Source organism: Panicum virgatum, chromosome 7K, assembly GCF_016808335.1.
Source record: "Panicum virgatum strain AP13 chromosome 7K, P.virgatum_v5, whole genome shotgun sequence".
Lineage (NCBI taxonomy): Eukaryota > Viridiplantae > Streptophyta > Magnoliopsida > Poales > Poaceae > Panicum > Panicum virgatum.
The window spans coordinates 36732690-36756283 of NC_053142.1; the positions used below are offsets into that span (position 1 = coordinate 36732690).

At 44.7% G+C, this 23594-nt stretch overlaps 3 protein-coding genes across 3 annotated transcripts; 1 reads left to right on the forward strand and 2 right to left on the reverse strand.

Moving 5' to 3' along the window:
* Nucleotides 1-2243: 2243 nt before the first annotated feature.
* On the forward strand, nt 2244-7385 carry LOC120641255 (pachytene checkpoint protein 2 homolog). Its single transcript, XM_039917298.1, has 14 exons — nt 2244-2539; nt 2657-2720; nt 3632-3738; nt 3828-3895; nt 4213-4316; nt 4389-4493; nt 4622-4711; nt 4785-4860; nt 5086-5155; nt 5569-5639; nt 5721-5811; nt 6381-6508; nt 6728-6856; nt 6933-7385. Exons 1-14 carry the CDS (start codon nt 2332-2334, stop codon nt 7071-7073), a joined length of 1452 nt encoding a protein of 483 aa, XP_039773232.1. The 5' UTR covers nt 2244-2331; the 3' UTR covers nt 7074-7385.
* A 662-nt stretch (nt 7386-8047) lies between these two features.
* LOC120641256 (protein FLX-like 4) lies at nt 8048-12216 on the reverse strand. The gene is made up of 4 exons (XM_039917299.1): nt 11912-12216; nt 10533-11081; nt 10296-10435; nt 8048-8957 (listed from the first exon to the last, which is right to left on the reverse strand). Exons 2-4 carry the CDS (start codon nt 11075-11077, stop codon nt 8341-8343), a joined length of 1302 nt encoding a protein of 433 aa, XP_039773233.1. The 5' UTR covers nt 11078-11081; nt 11912-12216; the 3' UTR covers nt 8048-8340.
* A 6227-nt stretch (nt 12217-18443) lies between these two features.
* LOC120641257 (isocitrate dehydrogenase [NAD] regulatory subunit 1, mitochondrial-like) lies at nt 18444-22747 on the reverse strand. The gene is made up of 4 exons (XM_039917300.1): nt 22123-22747; nt 20087-20326; nt 19298-19376; nt 18444-18988 (listed from the first exon to the last, which is right to left on the reverse strand). Exons 1-4 carry the CDS (start codon nt 22660-22662, stop codon nt 18714-18716), a joined length of 1134 nt encoding a protein of 377 aa, XP_039773234.1. The 5' UTR covers nt 22663-22747; the 3' UTR covers nt 18444-18713.
* Between the last annotated feature and the right edge of the window lie 847 nt (nt 22748-23594).

Consider the following 23594-nt stretch of genomic DNA (forward strand, 5'->3'; position numbering starts at 1 on the left):
GCAAGACTTGCTGTCATTCAGTGATCAGAGGGCTTGATTGTTGAAGGCACGGCTAGGGTGCAGGCGGTGATGTTTCAGACAGATTGGAGATGGGGATGACGCCAATCGTTATGCTTAAATGGAGCGTCAAGCTTGATGCTAATGCAAGTCAGAGTCAATGTGTCTGTTCCTCTGTTCTAATTAGGTGGTAACCGGTAGTGCTGATCAATTATCAATCCCAGGAACTAGGACGGAGTACTACTGCAACGAGCCGTGTTCTTTTCAGTTCATAATCACGAAATGCGATGTATAAGCTGAGCGAGTAGGTTTGTTGGATGATTACATGTAACAACATAGCCTCTGGATTGTTGCATTTCGAGATGGTAAGCTACCTGTTTTGTTTCAGTTTGTATTAGCAAGAAGTACGATATAAAGTTGCAAACTAGTACTGTAAAAACAAACAGAAGGTACTAAGATAAAAGATCATCCAAGTCTGACTATTTGAGTGAGAGGGCCGAGGGAGGCCGGAGAAGTCGCTGTCTGGGCCAAGGGCACGCATCCATCACGGAATTCGTGGTTGGGCCGAGCCCTTCGACTGGGGGGAGAGCAGCAAAGCAGATCACGGTCAGATTTCCACTCGGGCTAGCGACGTGCATTGCTGCTCTGTTCCGGCATCCCATTCCTATGGGCTCGGCGTGTGCCGCGTGCCCGGCGCGTCGCCGTCATCTTGCTCAGCTCATCCGCCCGCCACCACCGCACACGCAGGCACGCTCACCGGCTCCCGGCGTCACCTTCGCTGTTCGGCGTTTGCTTGCCTTTCAGCATCCAACACGGCGGCAGCCTGCTGGATTACGGCAGCCGTAACTCCGGCGAGCCCCCTGAAAACCAAAGAGCTCATCACAGGCACGAGCCGCTAATAGCGGCGAGCAGCGAATCAGAAGCACACGACGGGCGGTGACAGTGCAACACGGGGGAAAAAGAAAAAGGGAAAAAGCCTCGGTCACCATCGTACAGTGGTAATTAACCTGCTCCTGGGTCTTGAGTGGGTGAGGAATGTTCCGGGCAGGCGTCGTGGGAATATCCACAAGGATCGTGGCCGTCCTCGGCCCTCGGCCCCGTGTCGGCAAGACGGCAACTTTGGCTGCGGGGCTTCCGGTCGCATGCACAGGATGGGGATGGCTTCCTACGGGAGAGCCGCAATGCTGTTTGGCGGGTGGTCCGTTCACGGTCCAATTTCATGTTTATATGTTTTTAGTTTGAAATTATAGAAGATTTGAGTCCGATTCTTTTAAGATCTGACCATTATTTTACTATATTAAATTTTAAAATTATTTACCCGTTGGTCGCGATAGAGAGATAAGTACAGATGACGATAAAGGAGGAGTGCTGATATAAATTCAACGCGATAGCTGGGCACATCATACACTTTCATGAAGAAATAAACCAGTAACTATTGGAAACGCAGCCGTGCAGGTGTACATGTTCACATGGCATTAGGCTAAAATCAGTATTATTCTAAACGATAAATGATAAACAATCGGTCACTTACGGTTTTGCCTATTATTCGAGCAAAATGCATTTTAAGTGGACAAAATAGTTGTTTAAACTGTCAAAACAACATATCAAATAGAAATAGTGTACCACTACGTAGCATTTAAACGAGATTAAACAACTGTTTAAATGATCCGTGGCCAAAGTTAGATTTAAGTTTCTTTTGGCTTCCGATTCTTCTACAGTTTAGAGATGTATTCTTTATCCGAAGTGAGGCTTTACCCCATTTGCATCACAGAGACGGACAGTTTAGAGATTTATAGATCAATGATTCCTTCTACTTATTCAGACTATATCAGACAATCGCCTCTTGTCTCTGAAAATAAAATAAAAAACGTCTTCACTCTTCCTTGCAAACAAGAAAGAATGAAAATATCTGGACGACTAGACTGGATTCCATGAATTTGTTGCCAAGAATAACATTTGTTCCTCTAAAAAAAGGAAAAAAACATTTGTTTCCACTGCCTATTTGTGGTGGGCAGGCCGCCTGGGCCAGGATTAATTGGACGATTTGTCAGGGGACTCTGGGACCATCCCAACAAATTTAGACCATACTCGCAAAAAAAAAACATAATTTTAGACCAGTTCACAGACACATTGAGCCCAAAGCCCATCCACAAGCCCAGTTCACAGCCCATCCCATCGCGTTACGAGTACGACTTCTCCAATCACCAAGGGCGGGAAACCCAAAATTCGCTCAAAATCTCCCCCTCCGCGTCTCTCCACCACCACCACCTTCTCCATTCCCCAAATCCCCAAAACCCTAGAGAAATCTCTCGCGCGCTGCTCGGTCCGCCCGCCATGAGCGCCCCTATGGAGATCTCATTCTCCGCGCCCCCACCCCCTCCGGACGCCGCGTGCACCGTGGTATCCGCCCCGTCGCTGGTGCCTGCCGCCGCGGTCTCCTCCTCCTCGCCGCCGCCGCCGCCGCAGCAGCAGCAGCAGGCGGCGGCGGCGGCAGCTGCCGTGGTCGCTCCTTCCCCGGCCGACGACAGGGTCCTCGTCTCAGGTGAGCGCCGCCGCGCCCGCGTTTGGGCATCAGCCTAGCAATTTCACTTTTTCGAGTTCGGGTAGCGTTGGCATGATGATTCTGTTTGATTCCCATTTTCTTATGTGCCTGTTGCAGTTGAGGTACTGTTGCACGCCACGAGTGCGGCTCGCCACTCGGACGTCCAGGCGGCAGTCGAGAGGTTCGTGCTTGGCCTAGCTAGACTTTGTTCTGATAATACTCTGTTCGTTATTTTGCGATTTGGCGAGTAATGTCCTTGGTTTAGAGATGGCGGGGTTCTGAAAGTAAGGCTTGCTTCAAGGAAATCTTAGTGGAATGCGTGTGGGGTTACTTGCCTATCGGTAACTTGTATTTCTGGAGGAAGTGCAATAATGCAAGTAGCTGAAACAATGTGGCGAACCAGCAGTGAGTTTTCATGAGTTTCTAATGGTTACCCAGTGCGCACACAAACGCTAGATAGTCGATCACCTGGCAAATAGAGAATAGGCAGTATAAACGTCTACTAGACAGTTTGTACACAGTCTATATGGTTTTTTACAGCACCATCAAATATCTATATACCAGTCACCACTCACCAGTTCAGCTGGAGAGAGCAGTGCAGACCATACAGCAGTCACCAGGATGCCACAGGAGCAGACCCCAGAGCCCAGACCAGTGCGGCAGTAATCCACACACCTGACACTGCAACTGACAAATTAGTGAACAGAGCACAGACCACAGAGTTGAAGCAAATTTAGAATGAAAAATATAAGGAAAATTTTAATTTATGTGATTGTTTGCCAATTAGGTGGATATTACTGGTTTGTGAAATGCTTAGAAACAACAAAAAGTAATCACCATTGGCTTATTGAAATGCTTAGGTGGATATTACTGGTTTGTGAAATGCTTATTGTTTGACTCTTGCTTATCATTTTTCAACATGTTAATTGGAGTTATAAGGCCCTGGAATTAACATAGTTTCCTGAAGAAACTTTCCGGATTTTGATACTAGCTTGTAGGTGTTTTTGTGCTGTGACTTCCATCTTCTCACATGTGACATTAACATTTATTGTTCCTCATGCTTAAATTATTTTTGCTCGATCACTCAATCAGGATGCTAGAAGCTCGAAGCTTAAGCTATGTTGATGGGCCTGTGCCGATTCCTGCTGATAATTCTTTTCTTATTGAAAACGTCAAAAGGATCCAAATTTGTGACACTGGTATGGTCATTCTCTTAGGCTGGGAAGTATTCTTACTTGTCCTCTATTATTCATGGCATCCTTGTTTTGAGTGGTAAGTGTTTATGCAGATGAGTGGGTTGAGAATCACAAGGTTCTCTTATTTTGGCAAGTCAAGCCTGTTGTGCATGTGTTCCAGGTATGCAACTCTTAATGTTTATTACCTAATTACTTGCAGTTATATCCAAAAGTGATGTAAATATGCTTTCATATTGGTTATCTTGCTTCTTCACTCAGTAACATGCTGTAGCTGTTTTATCTGGACATCTTAATATATGTGTCCACCGCTGCTGTTGTTTCAAGCTAAAACTTGTTTTCTCCTCACATTCTTCATCCTAACATTGATCCTGATGAATGGTTTTATTCCAAACGAAAAAAAAGTTCCATATTATGTATCCAATTCAATATACTCGGGTCCAGGTTTATTCACCTCAAGTTCAATTGGTTATGCTGTAGCTGAGTGAAGATGGTCCTGGTGAGGAACCAGGTGAGGATGATACACTCTCAAGCTTCAATGAGTGGGCCTTACCTGCCAAAGAATTTGATGGTCTGTGGGAAAGGTAAATACTGTTTATCATTAACCACTATAATCTCCATTTATGTCCTGTGGATGATCTCAATGGTGTTTGCAGCTTACTATATGAAGTTGGTCTCAAGCAGAGGTTGCTGAGATATGCTGCCAGTGCTTTGCTTTTTACTGAAAGAGGTGTGGACCCATGTCTGGTTTCATGGAACCGGTAAGCATCTGCAATATTTTTGTACACATTTGCAGTCAAGTATTCTACAGAAACAAAGATGAAGTAAAATCCTGTGTAATCTATATAGGGAAACAATTCTTCATTCTTTCACTTCTTACAAATTACAGGATTGTACTTTTGCATGGTCCACCTGGAACAGGAAAGACTTCCTTGTGTAAAGCACTAGCACAGAAACTTTCCATTCGCTTCAAATCAAGGTCTGTACTGAATGAGATATACGGCCTTTTGTATTAAATATGTGTTGTTGATTCCTGACACTTTTTATGCTAGGTATTCTATGTGTCAATTGATTGAAGTGAATGCTCATTCATTGTTCAGCAAGTGGTTTTCTGAAAGTGGAAAATTGGTACGCCCTTTTGTGCTAGACTGGTATCATATGTTCGCATGCTGAAATTACTTTAGCGTCTAATTGAACTTGGGGTTTAATATAGCTTCACCTTTTTGCGTGAACTGGAAATACAGTGTTCTTATGGTCCATTATTTAGTTTCTGTAGTCATTTAGTGGATAGGATCTATGTATTCACTTACATAGTTGCATCTAACACTGGACATTCTATCCACTGCCCTTTAGGTAGCCAAACTTTTCCAGAAGATCCAGGAGATGGTGGAAGAAGAAAGCAACCTGGTATTTGTATTGATAGGTATGTTCTTGAGAAGTGCCAAATGATAATTCAGCATTTTATAGTGAAAGCTAACCCAAAGCTTATGAAACAACTATGTGAGTTTTCTCTCTTTGGTCTGAATTAAATATATGAGTCCACCCTCTGATCAGATCTTGTCTGTGCACAGACGCATCCAATGAATCATCACAGCACTTTATATTTTTTATTCTCCTGTGCTTGGAGAACTATTAGTGCTCATATGCTGAATTTTTATTGAATCCAGCTCAGAACCTCTTAAACTCAGCATTGCCTTCCTGGCTAAAGCAAGCAAACACATAGCACATTCTTATAGAGTGTTCACTAAGCCTTGAGAAAATAGATTACTTGTTTAGCTTCATGCTCCATATTTGGGACTCAATCATATATTAATATAAATGATGTGTATATTGTAGATGAAGTTGAAAGCCTTGCTGCTGCCAGACAGGCTGCCATATCTGGCTCCGAACCTTCAGACTCCATTAGAGTAAGTTTTCATCATTTTTTTTTACCATGTATGATTTCTTGGCTAATGTTTACACTATATTCTTTCCTTGTGCAACTTCAGGTTGTCAATGCACTTCTAACACAAATGGACAAACTGAAGTCTTGGCCAAACGTTATCATTTTGACAACATCAAATATCACTACAGCAATTGGTATTCGATTTTCTGGCATTTTACTATTAACCGTAGGGCTATGATCGACATTTTGATAATCACATGTTGTTAGGCTGTGTTTAGTTCGCGAAAAAGTTTGGGTTTGGTACTGTAGCATATTTTGTTGTTACTTGACAAATAATGTCCAATCATGGACTAATTAGGCTTAAAAGATTCATCTCGTGCTAATCAGTTAGACTGTGTAAATAGTTATTTTTTTCAACTGCATTTAATGCTCCATGCATGTGTCTAAAAATTCGATGTGACGGGTACCGTAGGAAATTTTTTGGGAACTAAACAGGGTCTTAGTTGGTTGAGTGGATCCCTTAACTATGAGAAAGCTGTACTGCAGACTGCAGTCACACCGCTAAACACAATAATATTCTTAGGGTTGATAAACTATGGATTTCCATTAGAGCAAAGTTCCTGCTTATTATATTTAAGATTGCATCACAGCTAAAGTATAAACAACTTCTCTAACAGTAATATTCTTGACTTCTCGAATAGTAATATTGTTGACATGCAAGGACCTCTATAATTAGCAAATGGTAATTATTGTCTACTGGCAGATATTGCGTTTGTTGACAGGGCAGACATTAAGGCTTATGTTGGACCCCCTACGCTTCAAGCACGATATGAGATCTTGAGGTCATGCATACAGGAACTTTTAAGAGTTGGTATTCTTACATATCCTCAGGTATATCCTGTTTCGCCAACTTGGTGCCCATGATGCCACCTTTTCATTTTGCATACAATGTTACTATCACTGTATTATCCTAACAGAGTCCTCAGCTCTACTTTGACCATAGAGCAATTGATATGAGCAAATCCTTCTTTGGGGTTTTAGATGACAGTACTTTTCAACTTTCTTGCAACATCTGTGGGCCATGAAAATGTTATATTTCTCCAATTGTAGGGTGGTATTGTGCCATGTATTCTGAACTATTCGACCCTGAAGGAGAAGAAGCACTGTCCTGAGGCTGCAGAACCCCATGGCTCATTTCATCTCTCGAGTCTACTCTATGAAGCTGCAGAACTGTGCGAGGTAATGAAGCTGATCCACAGCCTGTAGCCAAGGCTCTCCATCTGATTGGCAGTGGCGGTTCATTTCTCTTTTGTAGGGACTTAGCGGTCGGTCATTGCGGAAACTCCCTTTCCTGGCACATGCCTCTGTCACCAACCCTTCCTGCTGCGATGCTTCTACATTCATGCATACGTTGATACAAACTGCGAAAAGAGAGATCTCAGAGTCGCGTGGTTAATGCTAACAGTTCATTCCAAGTGCCATCCCTCATGTTGGCCAGGATAGATGTACAATTGTCCAAGGCTGCTAAAAACGCAAAATAACGATTCCATCTCTAGGGTTAGGTTAGGAGTTTCAGGATCGATGCACTCTGCCTCTCTGATTGCTGTTTCAGCACATTTGACCTCCTGTAAATCTTTACATGGTACGAAAATCAGCATCGTGTGGGACGTCACGCTGCTGTCCCCTGCAAATTAGTGCCACATTCTGGTGACTGGAATCACGGGGTTGTTTCCTTCACGGCAACATAGTGCGTACATTGTACATTTTCCCTGCTGCCCGTGTTTGCATCTTGCGCGTTAATTGGAAATGGCACCTGGTACGTGTACTTATGTATTAATTTCAAACCATAGAAACTGACTCACGCAAAGGCCAAAGCTAAGAGGCCACTGGATGTTACAGTCATTTTTTTAATCTTTGATTAGTACTATCGGTTCACTTCCAGCGTTCTTGCAGTCTTTGAACCTAGTAGGGTCATCCCCCCCCCCCCCCCCCCCCCCAAAGCGCTGTCCTCAGGCTTTAGATTGCAGAATGCCAGAATCCCATGGCGCTGTTCATCTCATGTTTTCTGCATGAATATGCAGAAGGCAGAACTGTGGAAGGTAAATCATGAAGATGGCAAGTATTATTTCTCCTACACAGGGGCGTTGGTACTGAGTTACTGACCGACTGCACGAAGAGGGATGTCAGGGTCACGTTTTTAGTCCAATCTCTGAGCCGTTTCTTTTAACAGGAAAACGCTAGCAGTCCGTTCATTCCAAATGCCATGCAGGGATACATGTAAAATGGCCTAGAACAGAGCAAACCCATTCCATCCCCAGGGTTAGAATAAGAATCTCAGAATGGACGTAATTGGTGCCTCCCCGATTGCTCTTTTGGAGCCCTTTGAGTCAACGTTCGACTTTGGCCCTGACTAGTGCGGCAACATCAGCATACAAAAATCATGATCTATACCTACACTTACAAAACTGATGATATAACAAGCATACAGTATAACAATGCCACGTTTTTTTAGCTTTAACAAAACCACATGCTGATTGGATCACGCTTAACTGACAGTTAGACCAATCAACTCAAAGCACCATCAATTCAGCATACATCGACTCTTGGCTGATGTCGTTAAAGCTATCTGCGGACACATCTACATAATGGTACAATGAGTTAAGCTACATCAGGGACATACGAGAGAATCAGTGCAAGCAGACATCTGGTTTATATCTCGGATTTCATCTCTGGGCTCCTCTTGCTGGGTCATATGTGCCGGGATATGGTGTTGTCTGCGGTGGTGGTGGTGGGGGTGCCTGTGCTGCTGCTGCTGCATTTGCGGTGCCGCTGCTCGGCTGAACTTGCCCGGCAGGATATCCAGTGCTACCAACCGCGCCATACAGGTTCGTGACATCCGTTGCTGCACCACTGTTAATGGGTTGTGGAGGTATAGCATAGGTCGCAGGATAATTAGGCATTGCACTTTGCGCATAGCCCGCAACTGGATAGCCAGAGTAGCCTCCATATGCACTAGCTTGTGCAGCATGCACTTGGTAAGCGGCAGCAGCATCGTAAGCATAGGTGTATGCCCCGGCCTGGGTTCCCTGCGGATACACTGCAGGCTGGGTTCCTTGCTGATACGCCGCAGGCTGGGTTGCTTGCTGATATGCCCCAGCCTGGGTTCCCTGCTGATATTCCCCTGCCTGGGTTCCCTGCTGATATGCTGTGGGGTAATTGGCATATGCACTTGCATATGGGTTTGTGGCTGCTGCTGACACTGCTGTAGCCTGTGCTGTCCCAGGCTGTGAAGCTGCAACCTGGGCACCAGCCGCCTGTGCTGCTGCTTGAGCTGCTGCAGCTGCTCATTTAAAGAATCAAATTGAACCAAGAAACATTAGAGTGTGCCACCATACAGACAAAGGTGAAAAATATGTATGCAAGTATATCTCAAGACAACAAATTATGGTCACATGCACAGAAATGTAATTGTCAAATTCTCAAAGAAAAAACTACACATGAAAAGGCCATCTTTACAGTCTAAACATTAGAGGTGTCGAGCTACAAGGCAATTTGCTATTGTTAAGATCCTATATGCTTCCAATTATGATACTAAAGCCCAAAATAAAAATGCTTGATATGACAAATAAAATACTTGGCAAAGTTTAGCCAACATCTCCTCAGGTAAGTCTGAAAAAGGAAAAACTACCAGAAGCACATCAGCAACTAAAAGCTTCCCAAATAAGCTGCCCCACAGAAATCAACCATTGTGCCCAATTTCGCTAGAGATGTTGAAGCTTAGTTTTGACCAACCACTTTGATGGAACATTGATTTTAAAGGTTTGATATATGTAACTTATGCCTATCTCTAGAACTGTGAATGCAGTTCTACAGTTCCAGAGGAAAATCTGGCCAGCATAGTTCAAGGTTGATGGGTAATACGCTATGCCATAATAATCAACTAAAATGTAATAGTGGTAGTGGCTACTATGCATCACACTAAGCTGCTAACACTGTTTAGCTTTTTTGTTTCAGAATGTGGCAGAATAGACAATAGACTCAAGTTGTTCCTAGATCCCTTGATCCAACCTTCTAAAAGTATCAGGCTGGATCTCTTACCTGATTTTCCAAGTGTAATTAGTATACCATATTGCATTGCAACATTAGATAGGTCACTGATCATGAGACCTGTATTCCTTTCATTTCATGACTTCAGTTGATCATTTTGTTGCCCACTGACTGTGCTCTGAAGCACTTTATGGCCAAAAACTTGATCAATGATTACAATTTACAAGTAAACAGACTAAATCCTCTAGGCGGGGGTTACTTTGATTTATTTCTGCGCACCAAGGCCTTAATGCTGCTCATACAGGTTAGAGAATAGAGACTATATGCTATGGACAAGCTGTGTTTATACAACATGGGATCTTTGCATCACTAAACTAAGACATGCAAATAATATCACACGACAAACACCGTTGAAGACGGGAAAACCAGGATTAAAAATGGGAAGCCAATTAACAGATATTTCTGATATTGTAAAACCTAAGCATTCACTAATCAAACACAAAACAGATTGCAATAGAAATTATATTGCCCCTGTTAAAAGCACAGCACAATAAAAGTTCCACTCACAGCCCAAAAATGAATGGAATGGGCATAAAGAGCAGGTAAAACATTAACAGAATGAGAACATTACCCTGTGCCCATCTTTGAGCATTTGCCACATCAGCACGTAACTTCTCAGCCTGTTTAGTCATGGTTATCAGGTTCATTTCCATTGTCCGCATCTGCTCAACTTGCTTGACGTTTGTATTTTTCTCAAATTCAAATTGAGATCTTCCAACGGAAATGGGAAAAACAGCATAACGACATCAGTTTACCACCAAAGCTCAGGTTGGAACGAATTGTGAAAGAAAGGAACATTGTTACAAACCGCAGATTATGATGCTCTTTCCGCAGCCCATCTAGCTCAGCAAGCAATTCAGGAAGGCTTTTATTGTCACTTGAGGCAGAAAGTTTCTGTATTTCTTTATTCGCATTCTCTATCTCGAGGTTTACCGTCTGCCTTTCAGCAACAAGTCTCTTTACCTCCATATGCACTTGGTGAAGCTCCTTCCTCACTGCATCACCACTTTGTATGTCTGCCTCCATCAATCTGATTCTCTCCAATAAATCTCTAATCTGCAAATCAGTCTCTGTCTGAACTTCGCCTAGGTGGGTGCGAATCAACTGCATCTCTTTCTCTGTATCAACAATGTCCTGCCTCAAGACCTCATGGCTTGTTGCTAACCGCTGATTCTCCCTGATAAGCTTTTCTACCTCTGCAGTCTGCATGGCAAGCTTGTTCTCCAGCATCTCCAGTGTGGACGAAGAGTCCAATGGTGAACGGCTAGAGAAGCTGCCAGCAGCGAAGGAACCATGGCGCATCAGACCTGCACCTTGGGCACTCAGTCCATCCAGGTGTCCACGATGAGCCATTATCCTGAAAAAGCGAATTCCGTTATAGAGAAGCTAAAAAGAAAAGGTTCTTTAAACAAATTGAAGTAATAATTAAACATATATAACTACATCAGGTCAGTGCTTCACAATACAAATCAACTCAACCAGAGGATATTATGTTAATGGAGCCAGTGCGGCACGTGAATAAAGAATAACTCATGTATTATCCACAGTAGAGTGCACACACCTGATAACTCTTCCATGCCCTACAAGCTTGAACTACAGTCAAGTTGGCATCAGAACAATAGGACAAACCTATCTGCCACCATAAGGACATGAAAAACATCATCTAAATCTATACATGATGCCTGAGAACTCACTGTTAGGATATGGATACATCAACTGCAGTCATTTTGAGGTCAAATAATGCAGCAAGGGCCACAGGGAGGATAATTAAACCATATAATTAGCACTGAACTAACATTTCTTTCAACTGGTATATCCAAGATACTATGCAGCATTCGATTCCAGTGATTGCAGGTTATGGGATCCCATGAAGGACTCACATCATCTAATCACATACAACGCATTTCCTCTCAGCAACCAACATCTCTCACATACCAAGCACATATGGAAACATAAACAGTCCACACAGCGACAAGCAAACAAATCAAAATCGAACATGGATAAGCAGCCAACCCCTTAGCAGCCCTCTAAAGGCAGATGCAGGGGCAGAGCTGCAGTGATTCCTGGGTATTCCCAGGAATACCCAACATCAGCCCCCACCCGCTCCCCCTCCCAAAAAAAAACGTGCTTTTCACGGTTGGGATGGGAGAAGAGGAGGAAGGATACAAGGGAACTGGTGGGGCTGACCTCGAACAGGAGGTTGTTGAAGATGACCTCCTTGACGTTGCTGCCGACGAGCCGCGCAGGCAGCGGTGGCCGCGGTCAGTCGGCGGCTAGCGCGGCGGCGGGGTCGGAGGACGCTGCGGGGTCGGCGGGGAGCGCGGCGGCGAGCTCAGAGAGGGAGCGAGGCGGCGAGGTCGGAGTGGAGCGCGTCGCCGGCACAGCAGATGCAAGGGACTGGCGAGCGGTAGGCGAAGCCTCGGAGGAACCGGGGAGGGGGAGAGGAGAGACCGGTTGGGTCTTAGCTAGGTAACCAAGTCTCCCTGACCTTAACCCTAAGAACCCTAAGAGCCCAACAAGTATTTATATCTACATCGCTAAAAGCTTGTGCGATAAGGACTAATTTTAAATTAGAATGACATTAGATATTTAAATACATTAGAATAAGGATAATAACTGTAAAATTAATTGTATAAATTGGGACTAACTCGTAAAAAATCTATTAAACCTAATTAATCTATAATTAACATATTCCCCCGTCCTCAAATCTAAAGACTTCTGGGGTTCAAAGTGTATCCTCATATCTAAAGACTTCTGAGTTTCAGGTGGGTCCCACTCTTCTATTTTCCTCCCCCTGTCGCTATTCTAGCGAAACGCAGTTTCTGGCGTCGTTATCCTCCGCCGCCCAGCTCATATAACCCGACGCCGCACACTCCCCATCCTCCGCCGCACCCTTCCCCTCCCCGGCCTCCGCCGCACCAACCTCGCCGCTGTCGGTCCCCCGCCGCACCTTCCTCCGCCGCACCAACCTGGCTGCACCATCCTCCGCCGCACCCTTCCCCTCCCCGTCCTCCGCCGCACCAACCTCGCCGCTGTCGGTCCCCCGCCGCACCATCCTCCGCCGCACCAACCTCGCTGCACCATCCTCCGCCGCACCCTTCCCCTCCCTGGCCTCTGTCGCACCTACCTCGCCGGCCTCTGCCCCAACTTCTTCCCTGCCGCACCCCCATCACTGCATCACGACCCAGCGCCCTGTAGCCCTAGCTGGTCTGCTCCTCCGTCGCCAAGATCCCGTCCGTGGAAGCATGCGCGGACAACAATCCCCACCAAGGGGAGTCCATCCCCTCTATCCGTCCATCCTGAGGCAAGCCCGGGGCGGCGGGAGGGTCAAGTGGCATCGTGAAGGCATCCATGGCAGAGTAGGGCCGATCTGCCGTGGCGGCAGGGAGAACCAGGGCGGTATCTGGTGGTCGCGGCCACAGAAGCGCATCGTTGAAGAGGGAGTGGATTTCATCCAAGACACTGAAGAAGGGCCTGGCGGGGACTACATTTTCATCAGACAGACCGATGAGGTTGGTCTCGGCAACGCTGTGCTGCAAGATTCGCAAGGTGAAGACTTTGTGCCAGAAACCCAATTCGACGATTCACAAATTGTGGCCGCCGATGCCGGAAACGAACCCAACATGCTAGGTACTCTTGTTTACATGCATCCACAATTTGTTGCAGCTAATTGCGCTCTTTCAATTGTGTAGTACTGACAATAAAATTTTGTTCTGCAGTGACCTCAACAGCTGACGAGAAGGGAGTCCTACCCGAACAGCAAAAGAAAGATAGGGATTTTGTTCTTGAGCTGCTGGCCACCATTATGCCTAACAATGCCGAGATATTGAGAAAAATGAAGCATGATCAGTAAGACTAGTCCTGCAAATTTAGTTTTTTGTTATTACCGATGCTATGGAAATTGAGATGTTAGCACTTATGATGACTGATGCTATGCAAATAAGAAATGATTTACGCAACAATAAGAGTAATCTTCAGCCTTTATAATGCATCACTGTAGAATGCCATATTTTTATATAGATACAAGTACTACTTCCTCTACCAAATGTAGAACTACTCTGAATTCAGCAACTGCAAAGCACTTAGATATAGGTCCATATCACAATTTAGACTTCTTGGGAGCATGCTAAACCTTTCTAAATGATCCTTGCTCAAATGGGGTATCTTGTATCCATTGCCTCCTCCATCTTTCATAACTTCTATGAAACAGCCCTGTAGGGTAAAGAATACCTTGTCCACCAATTCTGTATCATAGTCCTCATACTCCTTTAGTGTGTTTTGGACAATGTCATCAATGGTTCTAGCATTTTTTAAGTATGTCTTTGCCTGTAGAGATGCAAAGAATCCTAGGTCAAGGACATTCATGTCAGGAGAGTTTGGGGGCCGATTCATTATGCGTATATCTAGACCGGTCTGAGCAACTGCTTCCAGAAATACTGGATCATTTGGGGCAACATGTGTTCTAGCATTGTCCTGTTGAATCCATATGGTCTTCCCTGCATCCTCTCTCTGCCAAACTCTGCGAATAGCTAGGATAACCTTACTTATCAAGAAAGACCTACTTATATCTTTATTTACATTGATAGATTCAGTGACTAATGTTTCTCGAGGTCTGTTGAGAGAATTCCTTTAAATATGGCTTAATTAGTGCGACGACGAATCAGTCCTTCTTTGAATAACTTGTGCAGCTTAGACTTTGATACATGCAAAGCTTCTGCACATGACCTAATTGTTGTCCTGTTGTTGTAAGGAATCAAGTGCATTTGAGACAAATCTACATCCACTCTTTTCCGACCACAATTCTTTACCCTTTTTGATCTGACATCCACTAGTTCATCTGCTTCACGGCTTCTCTTTGCTATTCTCCAAATGGATTGGACAACTTTCATGGTAACATTGAATTTGGAGGCAACTTCGACTGTACTATGCTTCTTTTGTGTAAGCTTGCCAGTTTTCTTTGAAATGACATATCTCTCAAGCAAATCTTCATATATTTTCTGTCTCTGCTTGTTTGTCAAATACTTCCTCCTTCTGGTACTACCACTTGCATTACCCTGGGCGGTTGTGGTGTCTATATCATCATGGTCTGATCCTGTTACAACAGCCCAATTGACATCTGCATTCACTTGCCATAAAAAAAGTGATAAAATTTTCAGCATACTTGAATTATCACTTAAAGGTTCCTGCTCATTTTCTTCCAAGACAATGTGCGCTTCCTCAGCGTAGACATCAATGTCTTCATCTACAAATTTGTCATTGGGTGGAAATACATATATATTTAAGCAATTTTGCAAAAATCTTTAGGTCTGCAATCAATACCTATAGCCATATTTAGGTCAAAGTTCTGCTGTTGCTTGTTCACCTTCATCTGCATGCAGCAAATTTTGCAACAATATTTAGGTCTGCAATGTGTAAGATTGTGGCATGGCATGGATAGCAAATTTTGCATATTACATTCATTGATGATTGGATCTGATTCTTGAACAGGGACAGCATCATCGTGTTCTGTTAAATTATGTTCTATAGTACTACATGGCAAATCAAGGACTAATTAAGTTTAATAGATTCATCTTATAAATTAGTCTTCATTTATGCAATTAATTTATAATTAGTGTACGAATGGACTCGCTCCCTCGGACAGGCCTCAGACGGACGGACGAATGATAGAAAAGGGGCAAGACGAGCGGTCGCGCGGCGCTATGCTAAATCATTGTAGGCGGGCGTACTCACTCCCTCATATATAAAACGGACGGAGGAAGAGCAAAAAAAAATTTCATATTAAAGATGTAGCCTAATTAACATCCAACGTGCTGACTAAAAATTATGATCTAGCGATGTGATGACATGCCATTACGCAGGCAAGGGATATGTCTCGTGATACTATAGTAAATATATGTTATTTATAGATTAATTTGGCTTAATAAAATATGTCTTGTGAATTGGCCCTAGACTTATGCAATTAGTTTTACAATTAGCTTATATTTTGTCCTTCTAATTGGCATAAAAACATTTGGTATGACTAAGCTAAACTTTAGCCCATTTGATCCAAATAGCCCCCACTGCTGGTTTCTACTATCGTCAAATTTCGGCTTTATAGTAGATGGGTAAACACTACGCACCATACAATTTTTTTTGTCAACAATCACTTGATGAGTTAATGTACAAAATAGGATCACAGTCTGTCTCTGATCCCCTTCCTCACGCCTAAGTTGACCAACCATAGGAACAATATTGCAAGAAAAAAATGGAAAAAGTCATAGCAAACATTTTTGCTAGTACATGTTAAGGTGGGAGCAACACAATGTGTTAGAGTCCAGGAGTTGAGCACCGCTGCCAACAAAAAGAGTGAGAACTGAATGATCTGGGAATGATATATTGTTTTGTGAGCAATGATTAAGTAGTTTTCATACATGTCTTCTATATAAAAGGTCTTTTTCGAGGTCACAACCTTTGGTGATATTACTTGATAGAAAATCATTATGGTTTAGATTGCCTCAGTGTCCCTGCTATTTTGTTTGCTAACACAATTGCATATTTGCATTCATAGTTTCACATATTTAAGTCTAATATATACATTCATCTCTGTAAATATTTGTAAAGTGTCCATTTTCGAAAACTTTAAACATATGTATACTTCTTCAAATATGTAATGCATACTTGGAGGAAGGTTCTAGAAGAATGGTGAGAATTCATGTATACTTGCGTTGCTCCATGACCATGGAAGGAACAATGTAGAAACTATATATTTAATATCATAGAAAATATATCTGGTTAGTGGATAAGGATAAAAAAAAAATCTAGAGTTAGATATTTGTAACAGAAGAGTGTGGAAGTTGGCATCAATAATCATGGGCACTTATAAATAGAGGTGCTCTCATCTCTCTTGTTGTATCAAGAGTGTGGAAGTTGGCATCAATAATCATGGGCACTTATAAATAGAGGTGCTCTCATCTCTCTTGTTGTATCAAGTGAAATGCCAGTAGGCTATTTGGAAGATGAGATAGATACCACTACTAGAAAAATGCCTTAAGGCACCGGTTGCAGGTGCCCTTTGGTACCGGGTAAATTAACCGGTACCTGAGGCCTCCAAAATTCACGAAAAATATTCTCTTTGGCCGGGATTTGAACTCGCGACCTCTAGCCTTGCGCGTTGCTCCTTTACCATCTCAGCTACACAGTTCTTCTGATTGAGAAGGAGATGCTTTCCTTTTGAAGTAACCCATGGATGAGCCTAAGGTACCGGTTGGTAACACCAACCGGTACCTAAGACTCCTAAGGTAACCAACCGGTATCTAAGGCTCGTTTAAAGTTACCGGTTGGTGGTACCACCCGGTACTAATATAAAAGTTACCACCCGGTACCTATGGAGAGTCTTAGGTACCGGTTGACATTCAAAAATTTCATCCACCCCAAAAGTACCGGTATGGAGATGAACCGGTACCTAGCATAGGTACCGGTTCATCTCCATACCGGTACTTTTGAGGTGGACCTAAGGCTTGTTTTCTAGTAGTGTACATAAAGAAGTGATATGGTATTGTGTAAAGTCCTTGTATTACGTATATTTTGTAATAGATTGCTAATACTTATTTGTTTTATAGATATATTAGATTCAACCAAAATTAAGGGTCAGGGAATACACAACTTTGAAATTTTAACTCCGCCACTGGGCAGATGGATTAGGGGCCGGATTGTATAGTGGAGGACCGAATATAGGACACTGATGTGCACATGGACAACCGATAATTTCTACAACACAATCGAAATTAGTAGGTGCCCCCGAGCTGTAATTGGGTCAGATCCATCCGAATACAAATAGCTACTTTAGGGTTTGGGGCGCTCCGTTTCATAGAGCAGGAAGGGAAGAGAGGGGGCGGCCATACCTAGCGAGTGCTCGTCGCCGGCGAAGAACCCGGCGAAGACGTCTCGGAGGGCGTCGCTGCTCACCTAGTCGGCGCCGCCACCCACTAGGAAAGGAAGGGCCACGGGAGACGAGAGACGGATGCAGAGAGCCGATGCCGAACGGGAGAAAAAAATACTCTTGCGTGAACGCGGGCTACCTGAGCCGTCTTGCCCCAGAGGATCCAACCCGGCCCAACCAAAGAAAAGCATCAGGCGAGCTCGACCTGAGAAAACCGGAAAAACTATATTTGCACCTAATACGTTCCCCTATAAGTTTAATGTTTCCCCTATAAGTTTAGAGGATGGGCCATAAGCCCAACCAAAGAAAAGCATCGGGCAGGCTTGACCTGAGAAAACCGGAAAACTATATTTGCACCTAATACATTCCCCTATAAGTTTAATGTTCCCCTATAAGTTTAGAGGATGTGCCATAATTTCTTTTTTGAAGAATAATAAGATACACTATGATTGATTTATTGAACATGTTGCCTGCCACAGTAGCCTCTAAGCCTCTGAATCATGCCCGGCGAACTCCCATCAAAAGGCTGCAATGCTCTCCGTGGGTAACGGGAAGGATGGGAGGAGACACCAGACACGCCTGGAGGTGATAGATTAAAGCAAGCGACTATATATGAACATAAGCCATGCAACCAAACAAAATCTTATCAGATGCAATTGTGTGTGTCAATCATATGCAGATATGAGGATCATGGTTACATTTCATTATCAGAAAACAAAATAAGCCCTGGACTGCAGCAATTGGAGCGGCACCACCTGACAGTTGGGCAGTTTCACCATGCCGAGGGCCGGCAGCCAAAAATCAACAAACACTCAAACAGGCTGACAATAATTAAATTATTTTGAGACTCTCATGGATTCACTTTGTAACTCAAGGTCTTTACCTTGCAGCACAGTGTCAGCCTCGTGGGTTGCTTGATTATTTCTAAACAAAATCTGAAAAATGGATTCATCGCAATCCCTCCGGATAAATGTGAATCTAAATCTACGTGAAGCAAAATAACACTCAGGAGTCAAGACTAGCCAACTAGTCCCCCCAAAGAATTAACATCTTCAGTCATGTGCCCGGAATCTAATCAAGATTGGCAATCACTGCGTCGGTGACTTCCTGCGTGGTGCTGGTGCCGCCAAGATCCTTTGTTCTGTGTGTGCCTTCTGCCACGACACGCTTCACCGCCGTCTCCAGCCGGTCAGCGAATGAAGGGAACTGCAAATGCCTCAGCATCATGGCAGATGATAGAAGCAGCGCGACAGGGTTTGCTTTCTTCTGCTCCACAATATTCTCATTTCCGACATTTCCCGCAGAAGCACCTTGCTCAAAGACGGCATAGTCCTGACCCACGTTACCTGGAACATAATGCAGTGTCAAGGATTAGTAAACTTGAACACCAAATTCTGGCCCCAAGAAACTTAAAACATGCTCCATGCGTGCCATGAATAGTTTGGTTTGCACATATTACAAAAGAAGCAGAAAGGGAGGCAAGTGAAGCGCAAAGTATTATTTCCATAACAATTTGCAGCAAAGAAATCTATGAGAACTACAACAGTGAGGCATGAGGCAACAGCCAATATTGTGAGATTCCTTGGAAATTTTTGGACACATCCATTATTTGTATAATGGGGGTAAACACAATAAGGTATGAGGTGCAACCCTACCTCCAGGCATGATACCAGTCCCTCCAACAATACCTGCAGCTGTATTAGCCACCAAATTGCCATAAAGGTTAGGTGTAACCTAGAATAAAAAAAAAGTTAGAAACCTGCAAGGTAATCGTAATCCATGGCATACCTAAAAGGAAATATCTGAGGAAATCAGGAAAACAGAAAATAAATGGAATGACAAATTGACGAGCAGAAAAGCCAGGAATACTGGGCAGCTTAAGCTTTCTACTCCCTCCGTTCCGAACCATGTATCTAGATTTGCCAAAACGACCTACAATTTTGAGGGAGTATATCGCATCTAGAGTAAAGTGCTTGTGTCACTTAAATACTGTAAAATTGTCATAAATAAACCATATAAATCCTCAAGAAACATGCAATGACAATTTCCATTTCTTAACAATAACGAGATTCTGATTACTATGATATATCTTCGACTTCTGATTTTACCGGTCCTTAAAACAACTTATGGTCATAGGTGAGAATTTAGAAAAAAACTTAAAGACACTTCCCAATAAATAAAAAATGAGCAAAGAATTATTCTCTACACAAAAATACATATGCTTGCTCTTGAAAAGGTCAGGAATCGTTCTCCTGGCAAAACTAAGTAGTCATTCATTTATACTTCTCAACAATTTTATAATTTGGACACTGGAACCCCTACTTTGAAATCAACAATAAAAATAAAATCTCAGTGTAGTGAACAAAAGGTAACTCCAAAGTATGAAAAGAAAGCAACATTTGAGATTGAATGGTAGAGAAGTGCTCAAACATTTAGATGCGTACCATGACATCAAATTGTTCAGGCTTCGAGACAAGTTGCATAGAGCAGTTGTCAACAATCATTTCATTGTACTGAATACCGGGATACTTTGAAGCAACCTCACGGCAGGACTCCAAGAACAAACCATCAGCAAGCTTCATGATGTTTGCTTTATGCACTGCAGTGACTTTCTTTCGGTTGTTAAGGTAAGCATACTCAAACGCATATTTTGCAACCCTCTCAGAGCAAAACTTTGTGATCACCTAGGAAATCCATTCAGTAAGGGTAATAATAGAGAAAAAGGCTCAGATAAGAATTAAAAAGGAAAACATAATAGGGAACATATCAGGTGCAAACCAACCTCTCCGTGCAAACTATGCAAACTTCAATCTGGACCATCGGATCAACATCCAAGGGGAGGGTCGCAGGGAGGTGGGAGGGGGGATTTGCAAAAATGTGATTACCCAATTCAAGGGCGGGCGGTTAAATGTAAAATTACCCAGTCCCCCCATGCCCCTTGGATATTGATCCGGTGGCCCAGATTAAAGTTTGCACGGTTTGCGCGGAGAGGTTGGTTTGCACCTGATATATTCCCAACATAATATGGGTGGATTTATTTCAATAGTATTTTCTTAACCAAAGCCTCAAAGAAGCTTATGATAATAAATTAAGACAAAACCACTTAAGCTGTAAAGGGTTAACTGAAAGCAAAAAAAAAATTCAAGACAGTTAACATTGTGGACTATTGAGTGAAGGTAGCAACTTCAGCATATTTTGATAACAAGATATATTCATGTACTGGCAAGGTCCAAATCCATAATGTTGACCTCATGACATGTCACTCTACAGTTTGACAGATAATTACAACTGTAGGTTTTCCATAAGTCCTATAGTATAGTGTACATAATACACTTAATCATGAACTAAAGTAACAGTTTTTTGAAGCTGAGTAAAAGGCAAATGCATAGTTTACCTAAATACTTAGTACCAAAGTATCAATGGTTTAACCAGTGTATAATGATAGAAAACTCTTAGTAATCTACATCTAAAGATATCCGATCAAAGTACACTTCAAACATTGAAAGAAAAAGAAGAGATCACCAAGGACCATAATTTTGCAGACTAATCTTGCTGTTTCATCTTTCATGTGCTCGAACTAGCAATTGTACTACAGCTGCAACTGCAATCTTATGACTTACGAGGTATGAATTGATCACTACTATTAAGCAAACAGTAAATTTAGGGATCACAAATTCAGATGAACTCAATTTCACGAAGATTAAGCTAAAAGGTCCACTTCCATTGCAAATAAATCATGCTGACTAGTCAAACGGTAGCAATTTTTTGATAGGCTGTCCTCTCATTTATGAGAAAAACCATGATCTGCGAAATCTAGCAACTGTATGCCCCGTGCAAGTAAAGGCCCACGAATTTCATGCTGAAAATCGGAAAAATCACACGATTCAATCAACACACGGCAGGAGGTAGCGATCCCGGGGGAGTCTATTCCCCGCATATGCGGGGGGCGAGCGACACGTCGCACAGGCGCACTCGCCCCCGCCGTCGACCGCCTCCCCCGGCTCTGGCGGCCTTCGCCGCCTCCGCCGCCGCCCTCCACCACCACCACGCTAACCAATCTCGCCGCCGCGCCGTCCGTCCACCGCCGCTGCCGCCTTCTCTCGCCCCCGCCACCGGCCACCGCCGGCCGCCTTGCCCTCCGCCGGCCGAACCGCCGCCGCCGCCGGGCCGCCCCCGGCCCCCTCCTCTTCTATAGCCGGAGGCCATGGAGCCGCCCCGGACCCCGGCAACCCGAAACCTAAAGGCCGCCGCCGCCCGCGGCCGGCGGCCGCTCCCCCCACCAACCGCCCCTCCTCGGCAGTCGCCCCTCCCCCTCCTCCTCCCCTAGCTCGCCGGCGGCGGGTCGAGAGGAGGTTCTTCTTCCTCCCTTCCTCCCTGTGTGACGCGACGTGTCGTCCCCGCATATGCGGGGAATAGATTTTCCAGCGATCCCCCAACCAAGTACCAACATTGAGGTAAACGCGGGCAAAATTAACCGCACCTTGAGGCTCTCGACGACCCCGGGCACAACCTCGTGCTCGAGCCCCGAGTACTCGCCCTCAGTGTTCTCCCTGATGACGACGATGTCGACGCCCTCGTGCCTGGTAGGCAGGCCGGGGAGGTTGGAGCAGTGGACGAGCGAGGCGTAGAGGTCGAGCTCCTTCCGGAGCTGCATGTTGAGGGAGGAGACCCCGCCGCCGACGGGCGTGGCGAGCCCGCCCTTGATGCAGACCTTGTTGCGGCGGATGGACTCGATGACTGCGGGCGGGACCGTGGGCATGTCGCCGTGGACCTCGTAGGTCTCGAAGTAGACGGGCGCGTGCATCGCCTCCATGACCTGCTGCACGGCTCCCGTGACGAGGGGCCCGATGCCGTCGCCCGGGATGAGCGTGACGGCGCGCGGGGTGCCGTCCCCGGGCCGCGGCATGTAGGTCACCGTGCGCCGCGCGAGGCCGCCGCCGTGGCCCGGGAGGGGCTGCGGCGCGGGCGGGGAGGCGGCCGCCGCGAGGCGGCGCAGGAGAGGGGCGGATCGCCGCGCCATGGTCGGGGGAGGAAGCGAGAGCGCCGGGGCCGCGCGGGCGGATGCGGAATTGCGATCGCGGAGGCGGAGGCGGGCGGCGGGGGAGGGAAAGGGGGAGGCGGCGACCGGGAAGACGGGGAGAGAGGAAAAAGGGAAGGTGGAGATGGATACGTGAGTTGTTTTCGCGGTTTAGCCATCGGGTTGCTCGGTATTTGCCACCCAGTGACTCGATTCGGCTTATTTCCCAAGAATATTGGAAAGCCTCTGACAAGTGGGCCCACGCATGGAGAAATTTAAAGATATCCAAGAGAATTTCGCTTTTGCATTCCACAGTCGAAATGGTACACGATCTCCTATGCATAAAATATGTGTTTTCCCGCGATGCCAGATTCCAGGCAAGATGGGTGGCCGTCGCCATCAAATTAACATAGCATATTCTAAATTTGTCCAAATTCATATATTCGGGTCAATTCCAGTCGGCCTTTCAGCAACGTGAGCCGATCGCAGCATGTCGCTGTCGTGTGATCGTCAGTTGAAGTTAGCGAAGTTGAGCACCCTTTGGTAGAGATCGGACTAACAAAACTGGGAACGAATCTGCTTCAGTGAAGGATATATCATATATTTAATAAAGGGAAATACGGTGTTGTATATTTCAGGCCTCAAGATGACGGTTGCAAAATGATGCCCGTCCTCTAATCACAAACAGAACATCTCACAGGTTCTGTGTTGGGTGCCTGGGTTCTGTCCTTGCATCCCTGAATCTTCGGCTCACAGAGGAGAGCGAAATGACAGCGCAAGCCTGCACACCTTTCTGCCTTATGACCTTTATGCTATTACCTTCACAAATCTAAACCTGACAAAGAAAAGAGAGGACATGTCAAGGGGCAGACAAGATGAATAGAAGGGAATAGGTCACTGCAGCAGCAATCACCCTGACAGTATTACTGCTAATG

What these genes read in the sequence shown, in the direction of transcription:
- LOC120641255 (XM_039917298.1), top strand. Translation starts at nt 2,332, where the DNA reads ATGAGCGCCCCTATGGAGATCTCATTCTCCGCGCCCCCACCCCCTCCG. An exon ending in GTCCAGGCGGCAGTCGAGAG is followed by an intron (nt 2,721 to 3,631) that starts GTTCGTGCTTGG and finishes TCACTCAATCAG; the next exon opens with GATGCTAGAAGCTCGAAGCT. An exon ending in GATCCAAATTTGTGACACTG is followed by an intron (nt 3,739 to 3,827) that starts GTATGGTCATTC and finishes GTGTTTATGCAG; the next exon opens with ATGAGTGGGTTGAGAATCAC.
- LOC120641256 (XM_039917299.1), bottom strand. Translation starts at nt 11,077, where the DNA reads ATGGCTCATCGTGGACACCTGGATGGACTGAGTGCCCAAGGTGCAGGT. An exon ending in AAAGAGCATCATAATCTGCG is followed by an intron (nt 10,436 to 10,532) that starts GTTTGTAACAAT and finishes TTCCGTTGGAAG; the next exon opens with ATCTCAATTTGAATTTGAGA. An exon ending in TGCTCAAAGATGGGCACAGG is followed by an intron (nt 8,958 to 10,295) that starts GTAATGTTCTCA and finishes TTAAATGAGCAG; the next exon opens with CTGCAGCAGCTCAAGCAGCA.
- LOC120641257 (XM_039917300.1), bottom strand. Translation starts at nt 22,662, where the DNA reads ATGGCGCGGCGATCCGCCCCTCTCCTGCGCCGCCTCGCGGCGGCCGCC. An exon ending in GGGTCGTCGAGAGCCTCAAG is followed by an intron (nt 20,327 to 22,122) that starts GTGCGGTTAATT and finishes TGGATTTCCTAG; the next exon opens with GTGATCACAAAGTTTTGCTC. An exon ending in CTGAACAATTTGATGTCATG is followed by an intron (nt 19,377 to 20,086) that starts GTACGCATCTAA and finishes TTTTTATTCTAG; the next exon opens with GTTACACCTAACCTTTATGG.